This window comes from Xenopus laevis, chromosome 2L (genome assembly GCF_017654675.1).
Source record: "Xenopus laevis strain J_2021 chromosome 2L, Xenopus_laevis_v10.1, whole genome shotgun sequence".
Taxonomy (NCBI): domain Eukaryota; kingdom Metazoa; phylum Chordata; class Amphibia; order Anura; family Pipidae; genus Xenopus; species Xenopus laevis.
Genome location: NC_054373.1, coordinates 83,005,374 through 83,029,347, shown reverse-complemented (window position 1 = coordinate 83,029,347; position 23,974 = coordinate 83,005,374). Strand labels below are relative to the sequence as shown.

At 36.6% G+C, this 23,974-nt stretch overlaps 1 protein-coding gene across 2 annotated transcripts in view; it reads left to right on the top strand.

Moving 5' to 3' along the window:
- The window catches only part of ndp.L (Norrie disease (pseudoglioma) L homeolog), a 45,254-nt gene extending 21,961 nt beyond the window's left edge, over positions 1-23,293 (top strand). For both annotated transcript variants that reach the window (XM_041582104.1, XM_018246652.2), the window contains 2 exons: positions 3,981-4,299; positions 22,909-23,293. In XM_041582104.1, coding sequence (XP_041438038.1) covers positions 4,129-4,299; positions 22,909-23,136 — 399 coding nt within the window. In that variant the 5' untranslated portion in view covers positions 3,981-4,128 and the 3' untranslated portion in view covers positions 23,137-23,293. The remainder of the gene's footprint in view (positions 1-3,980; positions 4,300-22,908) is intronic.
- Positions 23,294-23,974: the final 681 nt, after the last annotated feature.

Below are 23,974 nucleotides of genomic sequence, written 5' to 3'. Positions count from 1 at the left end.
ATATAAACCTTATATTATTATTTCACTCTGACACAAACCATTCGCCCGTCAGAGGAATAGGTTGTTCAAATAAAATAAATCAACAACCTGGAGTATGCAGTGCAGTTTTGGGCTCCAGTCCTTAAAGGGGAAGGAAACCTAGTTGGCGCAAAAACCCTCCCTCCTCCCCCCTGGCCTACCAGTCCCGCTGGGCAAATGCCCCTAACTTGTTACTTACCCTTCTGCGCAGGTCCAGTCCAGGGAGTTCACAGACGACATCTTCTTCCACCCGATCTTCTTCCTGCTTTGACCGGCGCATGCGCAGTAAGAGCATTTCGTCGGTACGATCTACTGCGCATGCGCCAAAGTACTTCATGACTTTTGGCGCATGCACAGTAGATCCGTACCGGCGAAACGCTCCTACTGCGCATGCGCCAAAACGCCGTTCAAAGCAGGAAGAAGATCGGGTGGAAGACGATGTCGTCTGTGAACTCCCTGGACTGGACCTGCGCAGAAGGGTAAGTAACAAGTTAGGGGCATTTGCCCAGCGGGACGGGTAGGCCAGGGGGAGGGTGGGCAACACACGGTAGGGGGGGAGGGTTTTTGCGCCAACTAGGTTTCCTTCCCCTTTAAGAGGGCTATAAATGAACTGGAGAGAGTGCAGAGACGTGCAACTAAACTGGTTAGAGGGATGGAAGATTTAAATTATGAGTGTAGACTGTCAAGATCAAAGCAGAACTGCATACTTAAGGTGAGGCCTTACCAGGAACTTAATTCCTTTAATTCATGTCCTTTTTATGCGAAACAGTACTTTATTTGCTTTAGTAGCCAGAGAATGACTGGAATTAGACAACTTATTATTTACTAAAATCCCCATTTAGTGTATAAGGATAATTTTCTTTGTAACCTTTTACAAATGGAAAGCTCTGTCCAAAGGAATTCTACACCCTCCCCAATGCTATGCATGGATATTTCTTTAGACCCAGAGTGGAGTGCTTCTACCAGAATGCAACACCCATTTGGTGACAGATGCTGCCAGGAGTAGGGCCCAAAACTGCCAAGAGCGAAAAACAATGTCTTGACAAAACAAAAACACCAATGGCAATACTGAATGAAGCAGTTGAACCAGTTGAACCAGTGAAGGATGGTTATTTGCTCATGGCATGAAGAAGTGACAAATGTTTCAAGCCTATACAGGGCCCTGTATAGGCCCAAAATGTTGCCACCTCTTCATGAGAAAATAACCATCCTTCACTGGAGCAACTTTATCAGTAGTGCCATTTTTGTTATTGGTTTGACTGGTTATTTCTTTACAGCATGGCTTTAATTCAAGCTTTGTAACTCACCCATGTTCTATTCATTCCTATGGGCTTTTAAGAATCATATTTATAAAATGGTGAATTCTAACTTTCACCCATTGATAAATATAATTCTAACAATCCCATAGGAAAGAATAGAACGTGGGTGAGTTTCATTTAACTTACATTTTGATAAATCTGTCCCTAGCAGTAGCAGCAGTAACTTGTATAGCAATAGTAACTATGGAAATAACAGGTACTATGAAAACAATAGTAACTACAAACAAAACAATAATTACTATGGTAGCAATGGAAACAATAGAAATTATGGTAGCATTTGTAACATTGGAAACAGTAATAACTGCGGTAGCAGTAGTAACTATGGAAACACTAATAACTATGGTAGCAATGGTAACTATGGAAACAACAACAACTATGGTAGCAATGGTAACTAATAGCATTCGCAACAATAGAAATAATAGTAACTGGTAGCAATGGTAACATTGGAAACAGTTGAATCTATGGCAGCACTGGTAATATGGGAAACAGTAATAACTATGGTAGAAATGGTGACTATGGAAATTCATTGAAACATTTTTCTGACAATTTTGCTGACAGTCAGGTAATTGGTAATAAGTGCAATAAAATGTAAAATGCTAGAGATCCATCAGGGATTCCCAATTTGAATTGTATTAAGCCTGGTTGTTTAGTTTATAACTGGCAGAAGATGGCAATTTTAATTAAGTTAATTCTGGCACTTTGAAAGGAATTACTTCTGCCACTTTGCCACGTTTAAAAATTTTTTAAGACTTCAATAAATGTGATAATTCATTGAAGATTACTTCCATTTGTAAAAACAGTAACAGTGTATCTGTCCCTGTATCCCCAATAAAGTAAATTAAAGAGCAGGGTGAAAAAATGGCATTATAGATAAACTATAAAGATAACAAACGGCTTTGAAAAAATACAGGAAAAATATGAAAGTTTTTGAACGTTGGTGTATAAAAATATTATATGATATAATATATGCATTGCATTGAAATTTTAAAAAAAATCCTTTTGAGTACTTCATATATTATATAGGCTTAGGTGCACAATTACCTAGGGTCGAATATCGAGGGTTAATTAACCCTCGATATTCGACCGTCGAAGTTAAATCCTTCGACTTCGAATATCGAAGTCGAAGGATTTTGCTCTATTCCTACGATCGAACGATCGTAGGAATAATCTTTGATCAAACGATTAAATCCTTCGAATTGAACGATTCGCAGGATTTTAATCCATCGATCGAAGGATATTCCTTCGATCAGGAAATTGTTAGGAAGCCTATAGGGACCTTCCCCATAGGCTAACATTGGCCTCTGTAAGTTTTAGGTGGCAAACTAGGGGGTCGAAGAATTTTTTAAAGAGACCGTACTTCGACAATCGAATGGTCGCATAGTTGAACGATTTTTAGTTTGATTCGAAGGTCGTAGTCGAAGGTCGAAGTAGCCCATTCGATGGTCAAAGTAGCCATATTCGACCATTCGAAATTCGAACTTTTTTTCCTCTATTCCTTCACTCAAACTAAGTAAATGGGCCCCCTATTTTATGGTTTAACAATGTCACTGTATATCATCTGTAAATAATGTGTGGATGTGTGTGGATGGCTATACCTTCTGCACCCTGTCTCTGACTCTCGGATCAATGATGTAAACCAGTTGATTAACAGACATAGATTAGATCTAACTCTTTCAGAACCAGAAAACAGAAAGGGAAGAACCAATGCTGCTTTCAACTGCAATTACATTTACAAACAACTTTAACATTTAAACATTTATATTATAATCTTTATACTATATCATAAACATTTATGTTATAAATGTTAACATTTATTATTAAGGGGATGATTTATCAACGTTCATATTTTTTCCACACATTTGTACTAGCAATTGTATATTTAAATAATGTTAAAAACATGTTTTTTTTTATATTTATTAAATGAAAAAAGCTAATTTAAATCTTCAGCATCCCATAGCTCCTGTGGTCATATAGAAGTCAATGGGATCTTACAAAATTGTAAAATATTTATCTAATTCGAGATTTTAGAGCTTTTTGTATTTTGATAGCACTTGTAAGCTCACTAAAAAGGTTGAGTAAACGATGGATTTGAGATATTCGTATTCATGTTTGTTTTTGTACAATTTTATTCATTCACAAATTTTTATATTTGGATATGTTTACTAAATAAGGAAACAGTCAAGTTATTTTTAAATTGGGAGTTTATTCATGGTAAGAAAACCTCTAAAATTACACAAATCCAAATTTTGATAAATAAGGTCCAAATCATATATTCGAAAGTTGCTTAGAATTACATTTTCTTTATGAATAAATTAGCAGTTTGGTGGGGGACCCATACACTGTACAAGTAGCGAGTACTTTATTTAGAGGTACATCAGTTCCCTCATTATTTCTTGCTGATAGCATGTATATTTACCTTTTTCAGCCCATTTATGAGATGGGTTAGCACAGTTCTAATACCCTTAAAACTCTGAGCAACCCGCTCTTTGTTAAAATAATCTCTAAAACATGATAATATCTTTTTGCTACCCAGCCACATTTAACTTGTCGTTGTAATGTCTCTTAAAGAATATTGCAAATGCAATAGCCATTGACTTAACCTTAAAATATTTGTTTCTATTGTTTTGCTTTGTGTCTCCACAGATTAAAATTAGATCCAAAGCATGTGGAACAATGAAACCTTGGAAGTTTATGGAAGATTTTTATGTAAACCTAAAAGGAAAACTGGGATTGAGTGTTTAACCAATTAACGTCCAAGACTTGCCATTTCTCCAAAGCATTTCAGTGAACGATGGGAAATTATGTCCTTCTTGCATGGATTTCTGCTCTATCTCTGGTGGTAATTTTGGTCAATGCAGACAAAAAAGGCAAAGCATTCCTGGCAGAATCAGATCCTGATCGTTGTATGAGGCATCATTATGTGGATTCGATTAATCACCCACAACATAAATGCACTGCCAAGGTACAGTGAGTCCACTTTAACCATACAATTTCATCCAATTTAACAAGTAAATGTTTAATACATCTCCCTGACTGAATGTTTTATTATAGTATAAATAAGGAGTCTTGGCGGAGATAAAGAATAATTGTCAGCACTTTTTCGTTTGAAATAACTTTAAGTGGGAAAAAAGCAATACTGGATTAATGGCTCTTTTGGGTATAGAACTGAGAAATAATTATGGCTCTTTTTTATGGACGTCTTAAAATATAAAGACTTTAATTTATGATTGGTAATAAAATAGTGAACATAACATTTTTACAGAGTTTTCAAAAATTATGGAAAGCATAAAAATGACTTGTCTTTTTTTCTGTTCCAAGCGCATAAAACTGATACTTATTGTCACTGTTAATGTCTTGGGTTTGCACCATAAAATTAAAAAAAAAAACAAATGCACTGTGTTAAGCCACACTGAACATGAAGTTTTGGTTAGTTATGTTTTTTCTTTATAGATGGGTGTGGCCTTATTGATTGCTTCATACAAGTCAGTCATTTTTAGCTGAACTGTCTTATTACAGTTCCCTTTAACAAGGGATTATACTGGTCATACTCTAGTTACAGAATGTCTTTGCGCTCTTAGTAAACCAAACGCCAAGTGAATTTAAGGAGGATTTACCTTTCATTGTCAGATTGTAGCTGTGTTTTATTCAATCATTTTCAAATGCAGTGGCAGGCACAATTTGACACACAGACCTAAACCCATTTCCTTAATTTTGGCAATGTTTTGTATCCTATATAGGTTTTGAATGAGAGAATTGAGATTAACATTGGCAAAAATGATTTATTTTAATGTTTTAATCATTTCATACTGAAAGAAGAATACTGCACAATTTGGGACACCCAGTAAGGCATAAATGTAATTGGATTAAATGACCACCAATCCCCTACGGTCCCATTGGGGATATCAAGATAATATTCCAAAGCCAAGGTAAACACCAATTGAATCCAAATGCTAAACAAAAGATCTTTTTATTGCCTTTTACAGAACCACAATAATAAATCTAATTACTAAAGACTGGCCAGTCAGAATATATATTAAAAACGTAACATTAATTCGTAATATTAAGGGAATACTCTATAAAAAAACTAGTAGCTAAATTCACTAAGAAGTTAATATTATAAAATATTTTTCCCTTTAAAGGTCATAAATATGAGCAGCTTAATTCATTACTATTAAAAATGCCTCATGCCAATTCATCAGCTGGAACAGAAATTATATACAGTTCCAAGGATATAAACACAGTCACATTCAAATTCATGGTTAAAGTCAATAATTGAGGTGATAAATGAAACAAAGGAGAATATAGTACTTTATAGTCTCTAAGTCACTAGAATAATAAAGCATATACACATATAACACTAGTTTGCACACTATTTGAGTGCATGATTGTAAATTGGGGAGTCTCAATACACCATTTTTCTATACAGGCATTTATACTGCACAGTAAGGGAAAGCTCTCACCAATGCCACCACACACACAGAGAAGGTTTTAGTTGTGGACTTTATTTAACAAGATGTAAAGCTGCCATCTCTGCTCCACATGCTGTATCAACCAAAGTGCGTAGGATACTGTCTGGCCTGCTATAGACAGTGCCCTCTAATGGCAGCTGGTATGGGATCTATTATCTAGAAACCTATTATCCAGAAAGCTCTGAATTACAGAATGGTCATCCATAGATATTAACAATTTTAAATATAATTTTCTTTTTCTCTTTAAAAATAAAACAGAACCTTGTACTTGATGCCAACTAATAAATACTCCTTAATGGAGGCAAAACATTCCTATTGGGTTTATTTAATGTTTAAATTATTTTTTAATAGACTTAAAGGGGTTGTTCACCTTTAAATAACTTTTTACTATGGCGTAGAGAGGGATATTCTGAGACAATTTGCGATTGGTCTTCATTTGTTATTATTTGCGGTTTTTGAGTTATTTAGCTTTTTATTCAGCAGCTCTCCAGTTTGCAATTTGGGCAATCTTGTTGTTACAGTCCAAATTACCCTAGCAACCATGCACTGATTTGAATAAGAGACTGGAATATGAATAGGAGAGGGCCTGAATAGAAAGATAAATAAATAAAAAGTAGCAATAACAATAAATGATTTCCTTGTTCTCTGTAATAATTACACAGTACCTTGTACATGATCCAAACTAAGATGTAATTAATTCTTATTGGAAGCAAAACCAACATATGATTTCCTTGTTCTCTGTAATAATAAAACAGTACCTTGTACATGATCCAAACTAAGATGTAATTAATTCTTATTGGAAGCAAAACCAACCTATTGGGTTTATTTAATGTTTCATTTTCTAGCAGACTTAAGGTACGAAGACTCAAATTACAGAAAAATCCATTATCTGGAAAACCCCAGGTCCCGTGCATTCTGGATAACAGGTCCAATACATGTAGTCGGAATACATTATTCTATCATCTATCTATCTATCTAATCGAATTCGATCGAATGCAATATTACTTTGATTCAAATTTGATCGAAAGTGGACTTATTCGCCCCCAAAAAAACTTAGATTTTTTGATAAATTTCGATTGGTTTTTTAATTCAAATTTTGAAGTTATGGGAGTTCAAAAAAACTCATTTTACTTCAGTGCATATATATATGATATCAATATATAGTCATTGGAACCAACGACCCTCAGGAAAAAAGACAGAAACTGGAGCTTATGTTGAACAAAATCAGAGCATTTGTTAAAATCTATTGAAATGTAAGATTGCATTTGAAATAATATACATACAACCTCAGATTTTTTTCTAAACTATTATTCGAAATTTATCAATCAAGAAAATCTTTCATAGTGGTATATTTTTGTTTTTCATTTGTGCAATCAGATTTTCCTGATTTGATGTTTTCTCCCCATCTGCAATGAATAATAACAAGTAAATGAATAGCTGGCTTCTCTTCTATTGTCTTTTATTCAAACAGATCATATATTAGTGTCCATAATAAGCAGAATGTTTTCCATTCACCTGGAGAGGAAATGGTTGCTGACAGACACTTTGATCACCAAGATATAAAAACAAACACCTGTGTTCCATATGCCTACAAATAAGAATGTATTATGAATTATATTGTATCATGGATTGGAATGGATCATAACAGTAAGAATTAGAAGATACTTAGTGCAGTTTTGTTGTGTTTGCAGCATGTATCAAATATTTCATCCCCATCCCATTGCAGAGCTGGTGTAATTCTTATTTATGTCTAAGCAAAGTATCTGTGCTGAGAAGGTACATGCTTTAATGTTAATGGTTGCAGTTTTGAGACAGGCAGTAGACTGATAAAAATCTACACATTTTTGTTGTCCCTGTGGACTCCGGTCTGGTATCTAATAAGGCTTTTTTTATTGGACTTACAAGACTGATGCCAATCTTGATAAACGAAGAATTTTGTTTATTAGAGGGCCAACATTTGGTTATTATGTATGCACATGTTGTCTGAGAGAAAGTAGTTGTCAGAAGATCAAATACATTCTTGGTACACTAAAAAATAGATTACTCAGTGTCTACATTTATATGGGATGAGGCACAAATTTTGCTAGGTGATGATATCCTTTATATATAATGTATTTTATAGCAATAGTGTAGCACTGACAACCTTTTAGATACACAAGGGCAGAGGTGCAGAATTTGAGCTCTGGTCATCGTTTACATCTTCGACTTGGGTTTTAGTCTGATGCATTAAGGTGCACATTTACTAATGGTCGACTATCGAGGGTTAATTAATTCTCGATATTCGACCGTCAAAGTAAAATCCTTCGACTTCGAATATCGAAGTCAAAGGATTTACCGCATTTCCACGATCGAACAATCGAAGGAAAAATTGTTCGATCGAACGATTAAATCCTTCGAATCGAACGATTCGAAGGATTTTAATCCATCGATCGAACGATTTTCCTTTGATCAGAAATTTGTTAGGAAGCCTATGGGGACCTCCCCCATAGGCTAACATTGATGTTCGGTAGGTTTTAGGTGGCGAAGTAGTTTGTCAAAGTTTTTTTTAAAGAGACAGTACTTCGACTATCGAATGGTTGAATAGTCGAACGATTTTTAGTTCGAATAGTCCGATTCGAAGTCGTACTCGAAGGTCGAAGTAGCCAATTCGATGGTCGAAGTAGCTAAACAAACCATCGAAATTCGAAGTATTTTTTCTTCTATTCCTTCACTCGAGCTAAGTAAATGTACCCTAAGTCTTCAAGACTGAAATATCAACATTTTTTGTGTAAATGCTACAAAGAATTTAATGAGTAAAGGGCCCTGTATGGTCAGAATTGTGCTCAGTTAAAAGGTATATCTAGGCAGGCATAATAGTTATGCAAAACAGAGAAAGTGTGGGTCAAACCCACGCTGTAGCTTTGAGCAGTTGATATTTTTCAGCTTTCTGACTAACCAACATTCTGAAGTTGAACAGTTGCTACAACCAGGGCTGCTCCTGCCACAAGGTAAGGTGAGAAACTTGCCTCAGGCCGCACGGAGTGGCCAGTTACCAGGGGTGGAAAAAAGCCGCCTCTTGTAACTTTAAGGGGCAGATTTATCAAGGGTCGAATTTCGAAGTAATAGGAGATTTTTTGAACTCCCATAACTTCGAAATTCAAATAAAAAAAAAATATTGCATTCGATTGAATTCGATTAGAAGTTTTTACAAAACAAATTCAGATTTTTCAAAGTCCACCAATTGACTCCAAATAGGTTCTAGGAGGTCCCCCATAGGCTAAAACAGAAATTCAGCAGATTTTAGATGGCAGATGGTCGAAGTCAAATTTTTAAAGAGACAGTACATAATAAATTTTGATATTCGGATTTTCGAAATTTTTTCAAATTTGAATCGAATTTGGACTATTCCCTAGTCGAAGTACACAAAAATAGCTCAAAATTCTAATTATTTTAATTAGAATTTTCACTTCGCCCTTTGATAAATCTGACCCTAAGAGCCAAATTTTGACTTTTTAAAATTGGAATTTGGCTCTGCTAGTGCAGTGAGTGCAATATTGCTCACTGCACTAGCAATGCGCCCCCCCCCCTCAACCCATTCACCCCTGGTGGAACACCCCTGGCTACAACAATACACAGTCATTATAGGCACACACACACAAGTTCAGCCTGTGAGAATCCCTTTATATTATTATAAAGAAAAACAAGGTGTTAAACTACACTAAAATATGTAAGCTTGGGTGTCAATATTTATGGTTTCCCTCTATGCAGGCTATGAGAAAACATACATAGTGGGCTATAAGAAATCATATTTTGTTGAACCTCTTTATGAAGTGTTCCATTTACAGTCACCATAATATGGGATTCCATGTGTGACAGGTGTGTGCTATATTGATGTGCTCATCTACACCCCATACACTAAGAGAATGTAGCAGCACCTCTGTTATATAACAAAACCGCCTGCATTCCACTGATTGGCAAAGCAATCACAGCAACATGAATCATGTGAACCTATTTAAGCCTAGACATTGACCCAGTGACTTCCTGCAGTTATAATCCCATGAACTCTATGAGATGAAAAGAAGGAATGTTGGGGCATAATACCTAATTGATAGTAGCTTCCGATGCAAGGTTACACATTCAGTATGACATGCACATGACCAAATTTAGGGCCCAAGTTACCTGGATCTAGAAATTAGGATAACACATTACACCTGATAATGCTCTGCATACAAAGTATTGCATATTATATATGTTAAATTTCAACAAACATAGCACCATCACCCTCTCTGTTCCAAAGCTTTTTCTGCTTTGTTTCCTATCTTTCTTATCGATTATCTTTTTGTTTTGCTTTGCACCTCTCCTTCTCTTTATTACACTTCTTTCCTCTTCTCTATTCTTTCTTACTTACTCTTGCAGTATTACTTTTGTTTTTCTCAACTCATTTGCTTCCCATTTTCCTTGTTTCTCCATTTTCCAAATGTCTCTCAGTTTCTGTTGTCTGTTTCACCCCATGCATTTCTCTCTGAAATTCTCTTTCATTCTTTCCTCTATTCCACTTTTCATCTGCTTTTTTTGTTCACCTTCTTCTGTCATCTGCTTTTCCCATCGCTCTCTTTCCAATGTCTACCATTATTCTTTCTTCCAAAGCTGACAGATGGGAGGGCAATACTGTGAAAGATTAGGTATCCCAAGGGAATTTCAAAGAACTGACAACCTTTCTGCTCCCCACAGCTCCCTCTGCTACTTGTAGAAAAGCACAGAAGTATATCTAGTAACAGTACAGGTATGGGACCTGTTATCTAGAAACCCCAGGGCCTGGGGTTTTCCAGATAATAAATATTTCCATAATTTGGATCTTCATACTGTAAGGGGCCAATTCACTAACTTCGAGTGAAGGATTCGAAGTAAAAAAACTTCGAATTTCAAAGGTTTTTTTGGGCTACTTTGACCATCGAATGGGCTACTTCGACCTTCGACTACGACTTCGAATCGAAGGATTCGAAGTAAAAATCGTTCGACTATTCGACCATTCGATAGTCGAAGTACTGTCTCTTTAAAAAAACTTCGACCCCCTAGTTCGGCATCTAAAAGCTACCGAAGTCAATGTTAGCCTATGGGGAAGGTCCCCATAGGCTTGGCTAACTTTTTTTGATCAAAGGATATTCCTTCGATCGTTGGATTTAAATCCTTCGAATAGTTCGATTCGAAGGATTTAATCGTTCGATCGAAGGAATAATCCTTCGATCGTTCGATCGTACTATCTGCGCTAAATCCTTCGACTTCGATATTTGAAGTCGAAGGATTTTAGTTCCTAGTCAAATATCGAGGGTTAATTAACCCTCGATATTCGACCCTTAGTGAATCGGCCCCTAAGTCTATTAGAAAATCATTTAAACAAAATAAAATCAATAGACTGGTTTTGCTTCCAATAAGCATTAATTATATCTTAGTTTGGACCAAGTACAATGTACTGTTTGCTAGTTACAGAGAAAAAGGAAATCATTTTTAAAAATTTGGAATATTTGGAAAAAATGAAGTCTATGGGAGATGGCCTTTTCGTAATTTGGAGTTTTCTGGATTTCCAGATTACAGATCTCATATCTATATTGCTTCTTTCTGCAGGTGACAGAGCTGTGTTGTGCAGAAAGGTTGACAGCTATATGGTTTACCTTTGTCTCCTGAAAACAGGAGAATAGTGTCAAAATTGGCACTGCCCATGTTTTTGCAGAATTGATTTCAATGCAATACATGTAATGAAATGCAGTTATATTGTTTCCCAAATCAGAAAAGCTAAGTAAAAAAAGGAAATAATTGTTGTTTATATACCTGCATTTGCCCCTCTGTTACATCACTAAAGTGGGCAGGTGCTAGTATATATAGGAGTAGTGGAATGCGGGCAACGGATAATTCTTCATCAAAATATGCCTACCGGTATATGTCCTTTAAACCATTATCCTCACTGTGACCTCTTTCTATGTAAATTGGACATTGGTCACTTCTCCTTTAAGAGAGTGTCAGACTCTGACCCGTTCTTATGGGCTCTTGGGGCTTGTCAAGGTGCTGCTTCCTTTAATGTTCAGGTATGTGACTATACAATAACAATCCTCCACTCCTCCACTGCACTGCAAAACTCCTCTTCTTTACCTCTCTGTGCTGCTCATTTTTTTAATGGTGCTTTTAACTTATTCCGCCATACTTGATTATGTGTGGCCTCTGCCTGCCTTCCCTGCACAAACAGAATGATCTGTGCCAGGATTGCTTGCAAGATTAACCTTTTAACCCCCAGAGCTGGAATAGATCCTTAGTGCAGGAGAAGTCAAGCAGGCAGGAAAGGGACACGTATATATAACTTAGTAAGAGGGAATGAGTTAAAAGCACCATCTGAAAAAGACAAACAAACCTGAGCAGTGCGGGAGAGGATGCTTTTATTTTTTGCAGGAGTGGGTGTGAGATAAGAGAGACTGAAAGCAGTAGTACTTACCCCCTACAGGAAGTAGTATCCTTCTCCATATGAGGAATATATTTTACTAATTTGTTTACATCAATAATTTTGTGATTAATAGTTATTATTGACAGCAAATAGAAATCTAAGCACAAAACTAGAGGTGTCACTATCACTTTAAAATAATATTCTTTTTCATTATTCTAAAATAATAAACAAAAACTCATTTTGTAGCATGTGATGTATTGAGTAATGTCTTCAAGACAATTTTGTAAAGACAAAATAACTTGGAAGAGACGTTTTCCAAATAAATCTAAAAGAAAGTAAACTAATCAGCTTTGCTATTCACACAGACTAAACATTTTGTATCTAATATAAAAGCGGATAAAATAGCTCCAGCACACAAAGGCTATCAATGGTAGTGTGGCTTGCCAACTGCCCTCAAGGTAGGTAAATGCAAGAATGGGCTGTAAAAACAATGTGTGAGAGATTCCCTAGCTAATGGTTGTAAGAGCATGTGGGACTGTGCAAGGCTGTGGGGGGTTGTATTTGATCAGGCTGATGTGGCTGCCCGCTAGCAACACAGATGAAATTAATTTTGCATTCAGAACATCTAAAAGTAAACAGTCAAAAACATGCAATTACATAAACTGCACGGAAAATATTTTTTCTGTAAAATACATTGGAAATGTAGCAGAAAGGAGAAAACTCACCAATTACCATAACCCTCACTTCTTATGATGTTATCTGCCTTGCTTCACTTACTTCAGGAGCTTAGTTGTTTATATCACAAGCTAAGGAGGCAAATTAGGCGCAACAAAAAAGCACCCTACCTTATAGGAGTTTAGTTAAATATTTGGAATTAATGAAAGCACAACATCTGGAATATTCTGCTAGTGCTGTCCACTGGCTGGAGGTGGCCCTATTAAGGATTTTTATTGTCTCAAGTCTGTTCAAGAGCCCCATATACCTCTTTGTATAACAAAATACTTTTATATCAATCTCGCGCTCATATATGTGATTTATAAATTAATCTCACTACATGCAAAAAGTTGTTCTAATACAGCATAGGAGCAGAACGGCTCATTTACTACTGGATAGGTGCAAGTACTAGTTTCTCTAGGTTACATTCACGTACTTCAAGTACTTATCTATCTATTCATAGTGCAATGCAAAATACTCTTTGCACAGAGCAGCAACCCACATAAGATACAAACAGGACAAGGTGCAGAGCACAGGGACTGCACATTGGGATTGCCTTGTAAATTTCACAGGTAAGAGATGTCCAAGGGGATGTCCATACACTGCCTGGCAAGAAAGTTTGGTAAAGTTAAAGTGGGCACTTCAAACTCATTTTTTTATTATTGTTTTAATTAAGAAAAATCTATGGTTTTTGTTATTTCTTGAGCTTAACAGGGCATAATATTAATAAAGCATAATAAATCCCTGTTCCTACGTGGAAATGCCCCATACTCCATATTTACCCCTCAGTGCAGATACTTCCAGTGGAGTTCCACACATCCATCTTCCGCTTCCTCTGTAAGCTGACTGGGGGGGGGTCTACATGGGTGGGGGGTATGGTTTTTTTTGCAAAAGGGTTTCCTTCTCCTTTAAGTCTATTGAAAAATAATAAAAAAAATAGCAATCAGTTGCAAATCGTGTCAGCATATCACTCTATACATCATACTAAAAGTTAACTCAAAGGTGAATAACCCTTTAATAAGAGCATAAGTGCCTGCATGTTTTTCATTTGTCTGGCTTCCCTTTCAAAATAACAAATGAAGACATCAACATTTATGATTCCTTGGAACACGACAGCCACAAGATATTTCTTTAGTGATTAATTCAGTAATAGTTACCAAAATACTGGGAAAACTGAATGAAATGAAACTCTATCCCTGTTCAGATGGCTACAAGCCCTTCATGGAAATGTGCATTTAATACCACAGACTGTAACCAGAACATTCATTACATGTTAACAAAATTGCCTTAATTGGTGCCACATGAAATTTGTAACTATAAATCTCAGGATGCAGCAACTAATTGTAGCTTGGGCTGAAGATAAATGCAAACAACAGTCACAAGAGGACAACTTTATTACTTTGAAAATCAATTTAAAGGGAGATTCCACCTAACATTTTTTGAATAATGAAATTCTAAGCAACTTTGCAATATGCATATTAACACATATTTTTCCAATGATTTTAAAGTTATTTGTTGATATAATTACTGTTAAGTGGATTTCCCCTTTAAGTAAAATGTGTATTGCATGATATAACAATGAACATTGTCAATATAACTGTAGCCAAACTGTAGACAAATTTGGAATATATTCCATAATTTCTACCCAATGGCAAAACACCAGGCCCAGGTGGGCTTCCCTACAAATGTTATAAAATCTACTTTTACATATTCTCACCATATCGCACCAACCTCTTCATATAGTATCTCAAGGGTACTTCAATCCCTAACACCACCTGTGCATCTGACCTGCCCTGAAGGAAGAAATCGAAACAACACCCTGTACAAACTCCAGGCCAATTGTCTTAATAAATTCAGAATTAAAGGAGAAAGAAAGCTACCAATGCAATTTATTGCCAATAGATTAGCCACAACAGTACAAGCTAGAACACAATTGTTATTCTTTAGAATGCTTTCCCATATGCAGCTGCCATATTAGCTTGTTGTGACCTGCCTGAGTCTCTCCCTGCTCCCTCTAACTCTGATTACAGCAAGGAGGGGTGGAGGGAGAAGAGCAAACTGAGCATGCTCAAGCGCAAGCCCTGGAGGTTTAAGATGAAAGAAGGAAGTCTGATACAGAAGCCCATGTGCAAACAATAGAAGGACAAGGCAGGGCTGCCCTTTTCCCCCATTACTACATACCTTAAGCATTGAACTTTTAGCGGCGCAAATTTGAAATAATCCAGACATTGCTGGGGTCAAGGTATCCACTTGTTTAAAATATCTTAATTGCCAATGTTCTACAGGTATGGGACCTGTTATCCAGAATGCTCGGGACCTGGGGTTTTCCGGATAACGGATCTTTCGGAAATTTGGGTCTTCATGCCTTAAGTCTACTAGAAATTAATTTAAACAATAAATAAACCAACAGCCTGGTTTTGCTTCCAATAAGGATTAATTATATCTTAGTTGGGATCAAGTACAAGCTACTGTTTTATTATTACAGAGAAAAAGGAAATCATTATTTGGATAAAATGAAGTGTATGGGAGACAGCCATTGCATAATTCGGAGCTTTCTGGATATCAGGTTTTCGGATAAGGGTTCCTATACCTGTACTAACCATAATTAACCCCCTGCTTTGTTTGCCATCCCTGCACAATGTTTTAGATGAATATAGCTCCCTCTTAGGCTCAGATGAATTTTGTTTAAACAGAGATGCTTCCTCTTAATCTGCCTCAAACCACAAGAGACATTTCATGGTCCAAATTCAACTATAATTGGAAATGAAACATTCAAAATCTTCCCCTCCTACGACAAACTACTACGACAACACTACACCCCAGAAATCGACACTCAAGATGAGCATTCTCACTAAATTCTTAAACCCATTTGAGACACTACCAATACCATTTTCCCCTGGAACATTCATAGACATTCAAGCCTTTCTACACAAGTTCATCTGGGGAAACAAAAGACATAGGGAGAATGTAATAAGTCACAAGCGTTATTTAAAATTGGCTTTTTTTGTGAATGTTTAGCACTGCTTTTAAAAACCAGTAGCTTGTGAATATTAATAATATATTCTAATTTATTTAATTTTTAATTTGTTAGAGATGTAATAATTACCATTTTCTTTGTGCCTTTGTTTTAAAGTTTGTGAAATAAAAATGTAACTGTTCATTAACATGAATATATCAGACATACATATTTTCTTTTATTATCTGGTGTTAAATGGTAATAAAAAAGGTGTTTTTTTTTTAATTCTAGCAGTGCTGTATTTTTTTATCCCTTTATTTTTACAGTCAAGCCCTTATTTCATATCATGTTCAATTTCCTGAAACTTTTTCCATTGATACAGTTTTCTAGTTAAAGTTGAAATGTAATGTAACAAAAAAAAAGATAACAGATGAAAGGACTGCCCAATCTGCTGTTTTAGTATAAACAATGGAAATCTCTGTTTGGTTTAATAACATAAGAGCATGTTGTATAATGGTGGCAATATGTTTGTGAGATATGAATGCATTACCTGCAATTCTATTGCTGAGAGTCAGGCACATTAAACTAATGACCCACCTGGCGTTTTCTTTTCTGGCAGAAACATACTAGTGTATGAAGTCTCAATATAGACTAAAGCTGCCTTAGTCCAGTGTTTTTGTCAATATAATTTGATCTTCACCAGGGACATCTACAAAAAACAGCACTTTTTTTTATATATTTGCTACTTTTTCTGGCACCTGGGCAGCTTTTTATTCTCTCTATTTTAATTAATGCTCCAAATGTTAAACACTGGAAATGTGTTTGCTTAGCACAGCGCATATATTGGCTAAGGTTAGTGCCACACAGGGTCTTAAATGCACAGGCAGAAAATCAGCCCCTACTCTGGCATTAGCCTTCTCAGCTAACTGCTTCCAGAAATGCAGTGTCAGTTCAGGTGCAGGCATACGCAGCTGATTAAGGTTAGGACTGCAGCTTGCAGTGTTTGCATCCAACAGTTATGTCGCGTCGGAGCACCGTTGCGACACAATCCGACTTTATATTACTTACTTTGTGCCTGTCACATCAGACTTGACGCATGCGCTTTGTCGCCCAGTGTCGGGTCCAACGGAAATGCATCAAAGTCGGCCGTGTAGTCCCTTAGGTGAAGAAACGTAAGAGTTTTACCTGTGCTCGAGCCAAAACAGTGGTTCTTGGTGTGTAATATCAGCAGCCTGATTTCAGCCCCAGTGGCACTAGTCTTGGCTGTTGTGTGATTTGTAGATTGGCGTATATCTTTATAGTGTTGTGAAATATAAATTTTGCAATTTACCAAAGCTAGGTAAAAGGATGCAACCAATGTTCCCAGAGATTAAATGATTTATTGTGATTATCCAGTCCAGAGACAGCAAATGATACTATGATCTTTCAAAATGCGCACACAGGATATATATGTATAGGGTATAGTCTACAAAAAGAGCTTTTCCCTATGCCCCCTCTATCTCTTTCTTTCTCTCTTTCTTTACACTGTTTACACTGCAAATAATTCACTCTACAATATAAAATTTAATTCCATCCTGAACCAGCAAATGTATTTTTTTAGTTGTACGGTAATATAAGAGTGTATATATATATATATATATATATATATATATATATATATATATATATATATATATATATATATATATATAAAATATAAGAGTGGCTGAAGTTTATCAGAGCACAAGTCACATAATTGGGGGCAGCTGGGAAGCTGACAATATGTCAAGCCCCATGTCAGATTTCAAAATTAAATATAAAAAAAATCTGTTTGCTCTTTTGAAAAACAGATTTCAGTGCAGAATTCTGCTGGAGCAGCACTATCAAATAATGCATTTTGAAAAAACTTTTTTCCCATGACAGTATCCCTTCAAGGGTGGTGGCAGATGGGGAGATAAGTCACCCACTGAATGGGCATGAGGCAACTTCGGGCGACTTTGGAAATCCAAATCGATCACGCTGGCGATTCATATTCTTGCCAGCAGGAAGGCAGTGCGGGAAGATTTGTCGCCTGCAGTAGAGGAGATTTGTCGCTAGGCTCCCAGTCTGCCACCATCATAAAAATCAGCCAAAAGCAGCTCCATTGTTATACTGTTTCTATCCCATGACCAAAATGGGAAATTGTTCTGATAGGCTGACGACAAGTTAAACATGTATCTTTTTTAGTTAAACCAGCAAATTTGTTTAGATGTTCTTTTTACCAAAAACAACTGTACAAACAATTCCTCTTTGAAATGTAAAAAACCCTGTCCAGATTGTTTCTCTGGTTTGTTTTTTGTCAGACCACCCACCTGTCAGCATATCAGTTAGGAATCAAAGCATCATAGATGGACCTAACTTATTTTGCATTTAATTCAACTACAGGATGGGTAATCCTTTGAAGTAGGCAGAAACTAGAGTTTGGGTCAAACAAACTCAGGACGTCTCCAACCTAACTAAGGATTATTACAATCCTTTGACGTAGGCAGGAACTAAGAAATGTGTAAATTAATGTGTACAGCTGTCATTGGTAAAAAATAGAGTAATCAACAAGGAGACGGCAGCAAAGCTCTTACAATCAGTTTAATGTCTAGATGTGTGTGTAAGATCCTATTTTTTCATATTCTTGTGTAGAGTTGCCATTAAGCCGGTATTTCACCGGCTTACTCTAGCAAATGCGGTTGTTAAAAAATTACCAGCAATATATTTGCAGAGAGGCAACCCTCCCTTCACTGTCCCTCTCCCTTTAGAGCAAAGACCTGCCTCCATCTCTGCCCATTTTCCTGCTCTATTTGTCAGTTCTCCCAACCGTTTCCACACTCTGCTGTGTCATCATCTTGCCCCTTAAAGGAATTGTTCAGTGTAAAAATAAAAAAAAAACTGGGTAAATAGATAGCAAAATAAAAAATGTTTCTAATATAGTTAGTTAGCCAAATATGTAATGTCTAAAGGCTGGAGTGATTTGATGTATAACATGTCAGTCAGAGCACTACTTCTGACTTTTCAGCTCTCTTGGTTTACACTGACTGGTTACCCTGGTTACCAGGCAGTAACCAATCAGAGACTTGAGGGGAGGCCACATGGGTCATATCTGTTGCTTTTGAATCTGAGCTGAATGCTGAGGATCAATTACAAACTCACTGAACAGAAATGTACCATGTGGCCCCCCTTCAAGTCGCTGACTAACTCAGAATTATAGAGCTGAAAAGCAGGAAGTTGGATTCTGGCTGTTTTATTAGACATCTGTTCACTCCAGCCTTTATATATTACATTTTTGGCTAACTAACTATATTAGAAACATTTTTTATTTTGCACAGCCTATCTATTTACACAGATTTTATTTACTATTCCTTTAAAGGAAAAGAAAAGTCATCTGCTGATAGGAGCACCGGCCCGGGGTTTCAGGTAAGTATATACAATCACTTGTGGGTGCCTAACATTTGGCACCCCCTTTTGCAGAATGACTTTCCTTCTACTTTAAAGGAGAAGTAAAACGTAAATAAAGAAGTAGGCTAGAAATGTTGTATGTTTTGAGCTTCTATACCAGCCCAAGGCAACCACAAAAAATTTGTTCAGCAGTAGCCTTCTGTAAGTGAATGCTCCAATATTTTGTGTTTTTCTGGAATATTTGTTGAATATCACTTGAATTAGTGATCTTACAAAGTTTAGAGGGGAAATACATTTATCTATGTTTGCATTTAAAAATATTTGATATTAAAGATATTAAAGCTTCCCTTTTCTAATGCAAAACCATTTTTGAAATGTGAGTTACTGGAAATTCTTCCAGCGCACAGTTTGTGCTGCTTCAGAGATTTCTAGGCTGGCCTACTGACCTAACGTTATTGGAGCACAGAGAGGTTAAACAATTCCCTGGTCATAAATACTGCATGTCAGTCATCAATATGAGAAAAACTTTCCAGACAGAGGTTATGTTCATGTGTAGGGGTTAGAAAATCAGTCATAATTTAACCGCACCTACTGCAGATTTTTTTTCCAAATCCAAATAAAATTTGAATCGCTGATATTATAGTACTGTGTTTGGAGGGGAATTCCTATTTAACATAGTTAACACTATATTATGAAATACAAAATAAAATATAGTGAAACCCCTGATTTTAAGTGTATATTATGCAGACTTGCATGCATGATTTCTGTAGTGAATTCATTAAATCACAAACCATTAATAATAAACCATAATGATAAAGAAAAACACCTTTTAATGGGTGAGGGTAGGCCACAGCTTTATTGATCATGTTTATTATTCAAGTAAGCAAACCTTGCCTTTACATAACCAACCATCCATTTCCAAATGCCAGCCACTGTCGCCTCGGTGGGTATGTAGGTTAAATCAAGAAAGCATATACCAAATGTAACCTGCCCAAGTGCTGTAACAGTAACAAACTGTATCCAATGTATAACACATGAAAATAGATACAAGTAAAACAAGTATAATAATGAGAAACACACAGTATATTATCAGCAAATCACCAGAACTGATGGGTGGTGGAGCTCCACTAGCACTTCAGGAACCTGAGGGAAAAGAAAGCCAGTTAGGTAAATCACTGGTCATCCCCTGGGTTGCCAGTCAATCCCACTGCTGACTACAGTCCCCAGAAATCCCTTCCCCACCGAACACCTCCTTGGAAACTTTGCTATCCCCTTTGACACCATACATCAGTGATCCCCAACCAGTAGCTTGCGAACAACATGTTGCTCATCATCCCCTTGTATAATACTCTCAGTGGCCTCAAAGCAGGTGCTTATTTTTGAATTCCAGGCTTGGAGGCATGTTTTGGTCACATATAAATCAGGTATAGTGCCAAACAGAACCTCCTGTAGGCTGACAGTCCACATAGGGGCTACCAAATAGCCAATCACAGCCCTAATTTGGCATCCCATGATGTTTTTGCATGCCTGTGTATCCATTGTTAGTTGTTATTTATTAGGGATTAGGTTTTGCTAGTTCTTTCTTTTTCAATAATTTCTATTGGCATTTATAATAAACCACACAATTTCAAATAAGAGCAGTATAAACATGCGTGATCTTACTGAACCTGAGCCTTGGATTTATGGCTAATTATGTGGATTAAGAAGTGCCTGCAATGAGTCAGAAACAAAAACAGTTGTTGGGACACTAGACTAACTGCTCATGGAATTCCTTTTATTTTAGGGCAGAGTCAGGCTCCAATTTGGGGAACGAATCGCTCCAAATGCCATCCCGCCGGCGATTTTAATTCTAGCTAGGGATGTAGCGAACTGTTCGCCGGCGAACTAGTTCGCGCGAACTTCGACTGTTCGCGTCCGCCGAATGTTCGCGAACGTCGCGCGACGTTCGCCAATATGTGTTCGCATTCGATTCGAACAAAAATCGTTCGACCATTCGATTCCTTCGACCGCTAAAATCGAAGGATTTTCGTTCGAATCGAACGATCGAAGCCATTCGATTGAATGAAATCATTCGATCGAATGGTTTCGATCGTTCGATTCGAACGAAAATCCTTCGATCGAACGATTAAAATCCTTCGATCGTTCGAATCAAACGATTTTGCGGAAGTTCGAAGTTCGCGAACTGTTCGCGAACTGTTCGCATTTTTGCCGGTGTTCGCGAACACATAAACGGCAGTTCGCTACATCCCTATTTGTTAACACCTCACACAGAGACTGACATTCCTTTTGGTTAGTCGTTTGACCTATAAGCTTAATGTTGTATATATATATATATATATATATATATATATATATATATATATATATATATCAGAGAACACCGCAGCTTCATTATATTTAGCTTGAAAAAGGAACTAAAATGTTCTGAAAGCCTGCAATGATTATCTTAGTTAGCCAATAAAGGTATCATCTTTATTTTTTTGCCCTGTGACTGGCTATCACAGTACAACAAACTTACCTGGAATTACACGTCAGCAAATATGAGCTGAATATAGATAATGTTGTATATTACAAGTTACATTGAATGCTAGCAATTGCTATTAAATAGAAAAAAAGCACAAATAAAACAGCGGAAAAAAAAAAAGAAAAAGATGATGAGAAATAGTTTTTCTACCTTGCTGCTCATAAAATCAAAGTATGGAGACCAGTGTCACTGTCAGACTAGGGGGGGGGGTCCAGGCCCACCAGGGATGCTGCATCAAGAGCCTGCACACGCCCTCCCCAGGCCTCTGACCCCCTCTCTGCCAACTCTGCCCCCGGTGCCAGACACAACCCCCCCTCCACTCACCTCCCCCCTCTGCCAGTGTATACCTGCTTTTCTTCTATCGATCAGACAGGAGAAGGTCAGCGAGCACATAGTGGGCAGCGGGTCTGGACCAGTGGGGCCCACTGGATTTTTTGTCCCGCTGTTCTAGCTGGCGCTAATGGAGATTATTTTACCATGTAGCCATTTCTGAATTTGCTCTTAGGTTTTGCTAGTTCTTCTGACCCATATCAACAAATCAGGTAGCATTATCTGTTTAAAAGCAAACTTCCAATTGGTTGCTATAGGTTACTAGATTAGGACTGGGTTACCACCTTTTGCAATTGCAGTTAAAAAAATATTTTTACTTCCTTGTTTGTCTGATGAAAAGTCGTGATTTTAAGAATTTGGATTCGGTTCTGGCAGGCACATGGACATGTCCAAATCCAACTGAAAAACGCCGAATCATGGCTGAATACTAAACTGAATCCTGGATTCGGTGCATCCCTAGAACAAATGTTGCTTATTATTACATTACTATATTAGTGTGTTTGTATGATGCTTTATGCTTTATATAACAACTATACTACATAATTAAAAGCTCATACAGCAGATAAATAACAAAAGTGAACTAAATGAAAACCATGCTTCATAGGTGCTCTTCAGGGACCTTATATTCTCTGTAAGTGCTGATTGGTTGCTATTGGTTGTAAACTTTGTGTATAAACTCTACTTTTATTTTTATGTCCTCACTTAACTTTTGTGAGGTGCCTTGAAAGTGCTTAATATTTATTTGTTTTTCTGCTTTCCTACAGATGGTATTGCTAGCTCGATGTGAAGGACGCTGCAGCCAGACTTCACGCTCAGATCCACTTGTTTCCTTCAGTACAGTTTTAAAGCAGCCATTTCGTTCCACCTGTCATTGCTGCAGGCCTCAGACTTCTAAGCTGAAAGCCATTCGCTTGCGTTGTTCTGGGGGCAGAAGGATGACTGCCACCTATCGATACATACTATCTTGTCATTGTGAAGAGTGCAATTCATAGAGACATACAGATGACCAGTCAAGGTCTGAAAAATGAGAAGACAAAATATTTGTAATATATTTTTTATGTATTGATTACAGTTTTGTGAAGACTTTAACCTGCAGATGCCTGCCATTTGGATGTGAGGAATGAATATCTGTTGTTTTTTTAATCATTTATCTATATATATATATATATATATATATATATATATATATATATATATATATATATATATATATATATATATAAATATATATATATATATTTCCGTGTTTTACATCATCAGACTTTGTACACTCCGCTCTATATAGGAGATGAAAACCAAAATTTGGGCTTTTTTTCCTGCTACCTGCTAGAACACAGACATGGAACCCTCAGATGATACTGTTCATTTCATTCCCTGTTAAATATTGTCTTGTAGTACATGATGGAATAGTGCAAACTAAATGCAAGGTGTTTTCATCGCCAGTGATATAAATGTAGAATGATGGACTGACAACAGAATAATAAAACATATTGTTTAAATCTATAAATGTGTTTTCTTTAATGCTATATGAAGTCTTTGGCTGATATTTGAAATGTTTCTATCATCATCATCAACATCATCATTTATTTATATAGGGTCAGCAAGTTAATCAGTACTTTACATTAATATATAAAGAACAGACAAGGGTAACAGAATAAAAAACAGGATCAGAGGTCCCTGCTCGCATAACCTTACAATCTAATGTTGTTTTTTATAATGAATGTTTGTATAATGTGTATTATCATCCTAGAAATGCTTTACTATCATTGTAAAAGTGTTCAGTGGCTGTAAATTTTGTTTTTTTAGATTTTTATTTTCAAGATATTTGCA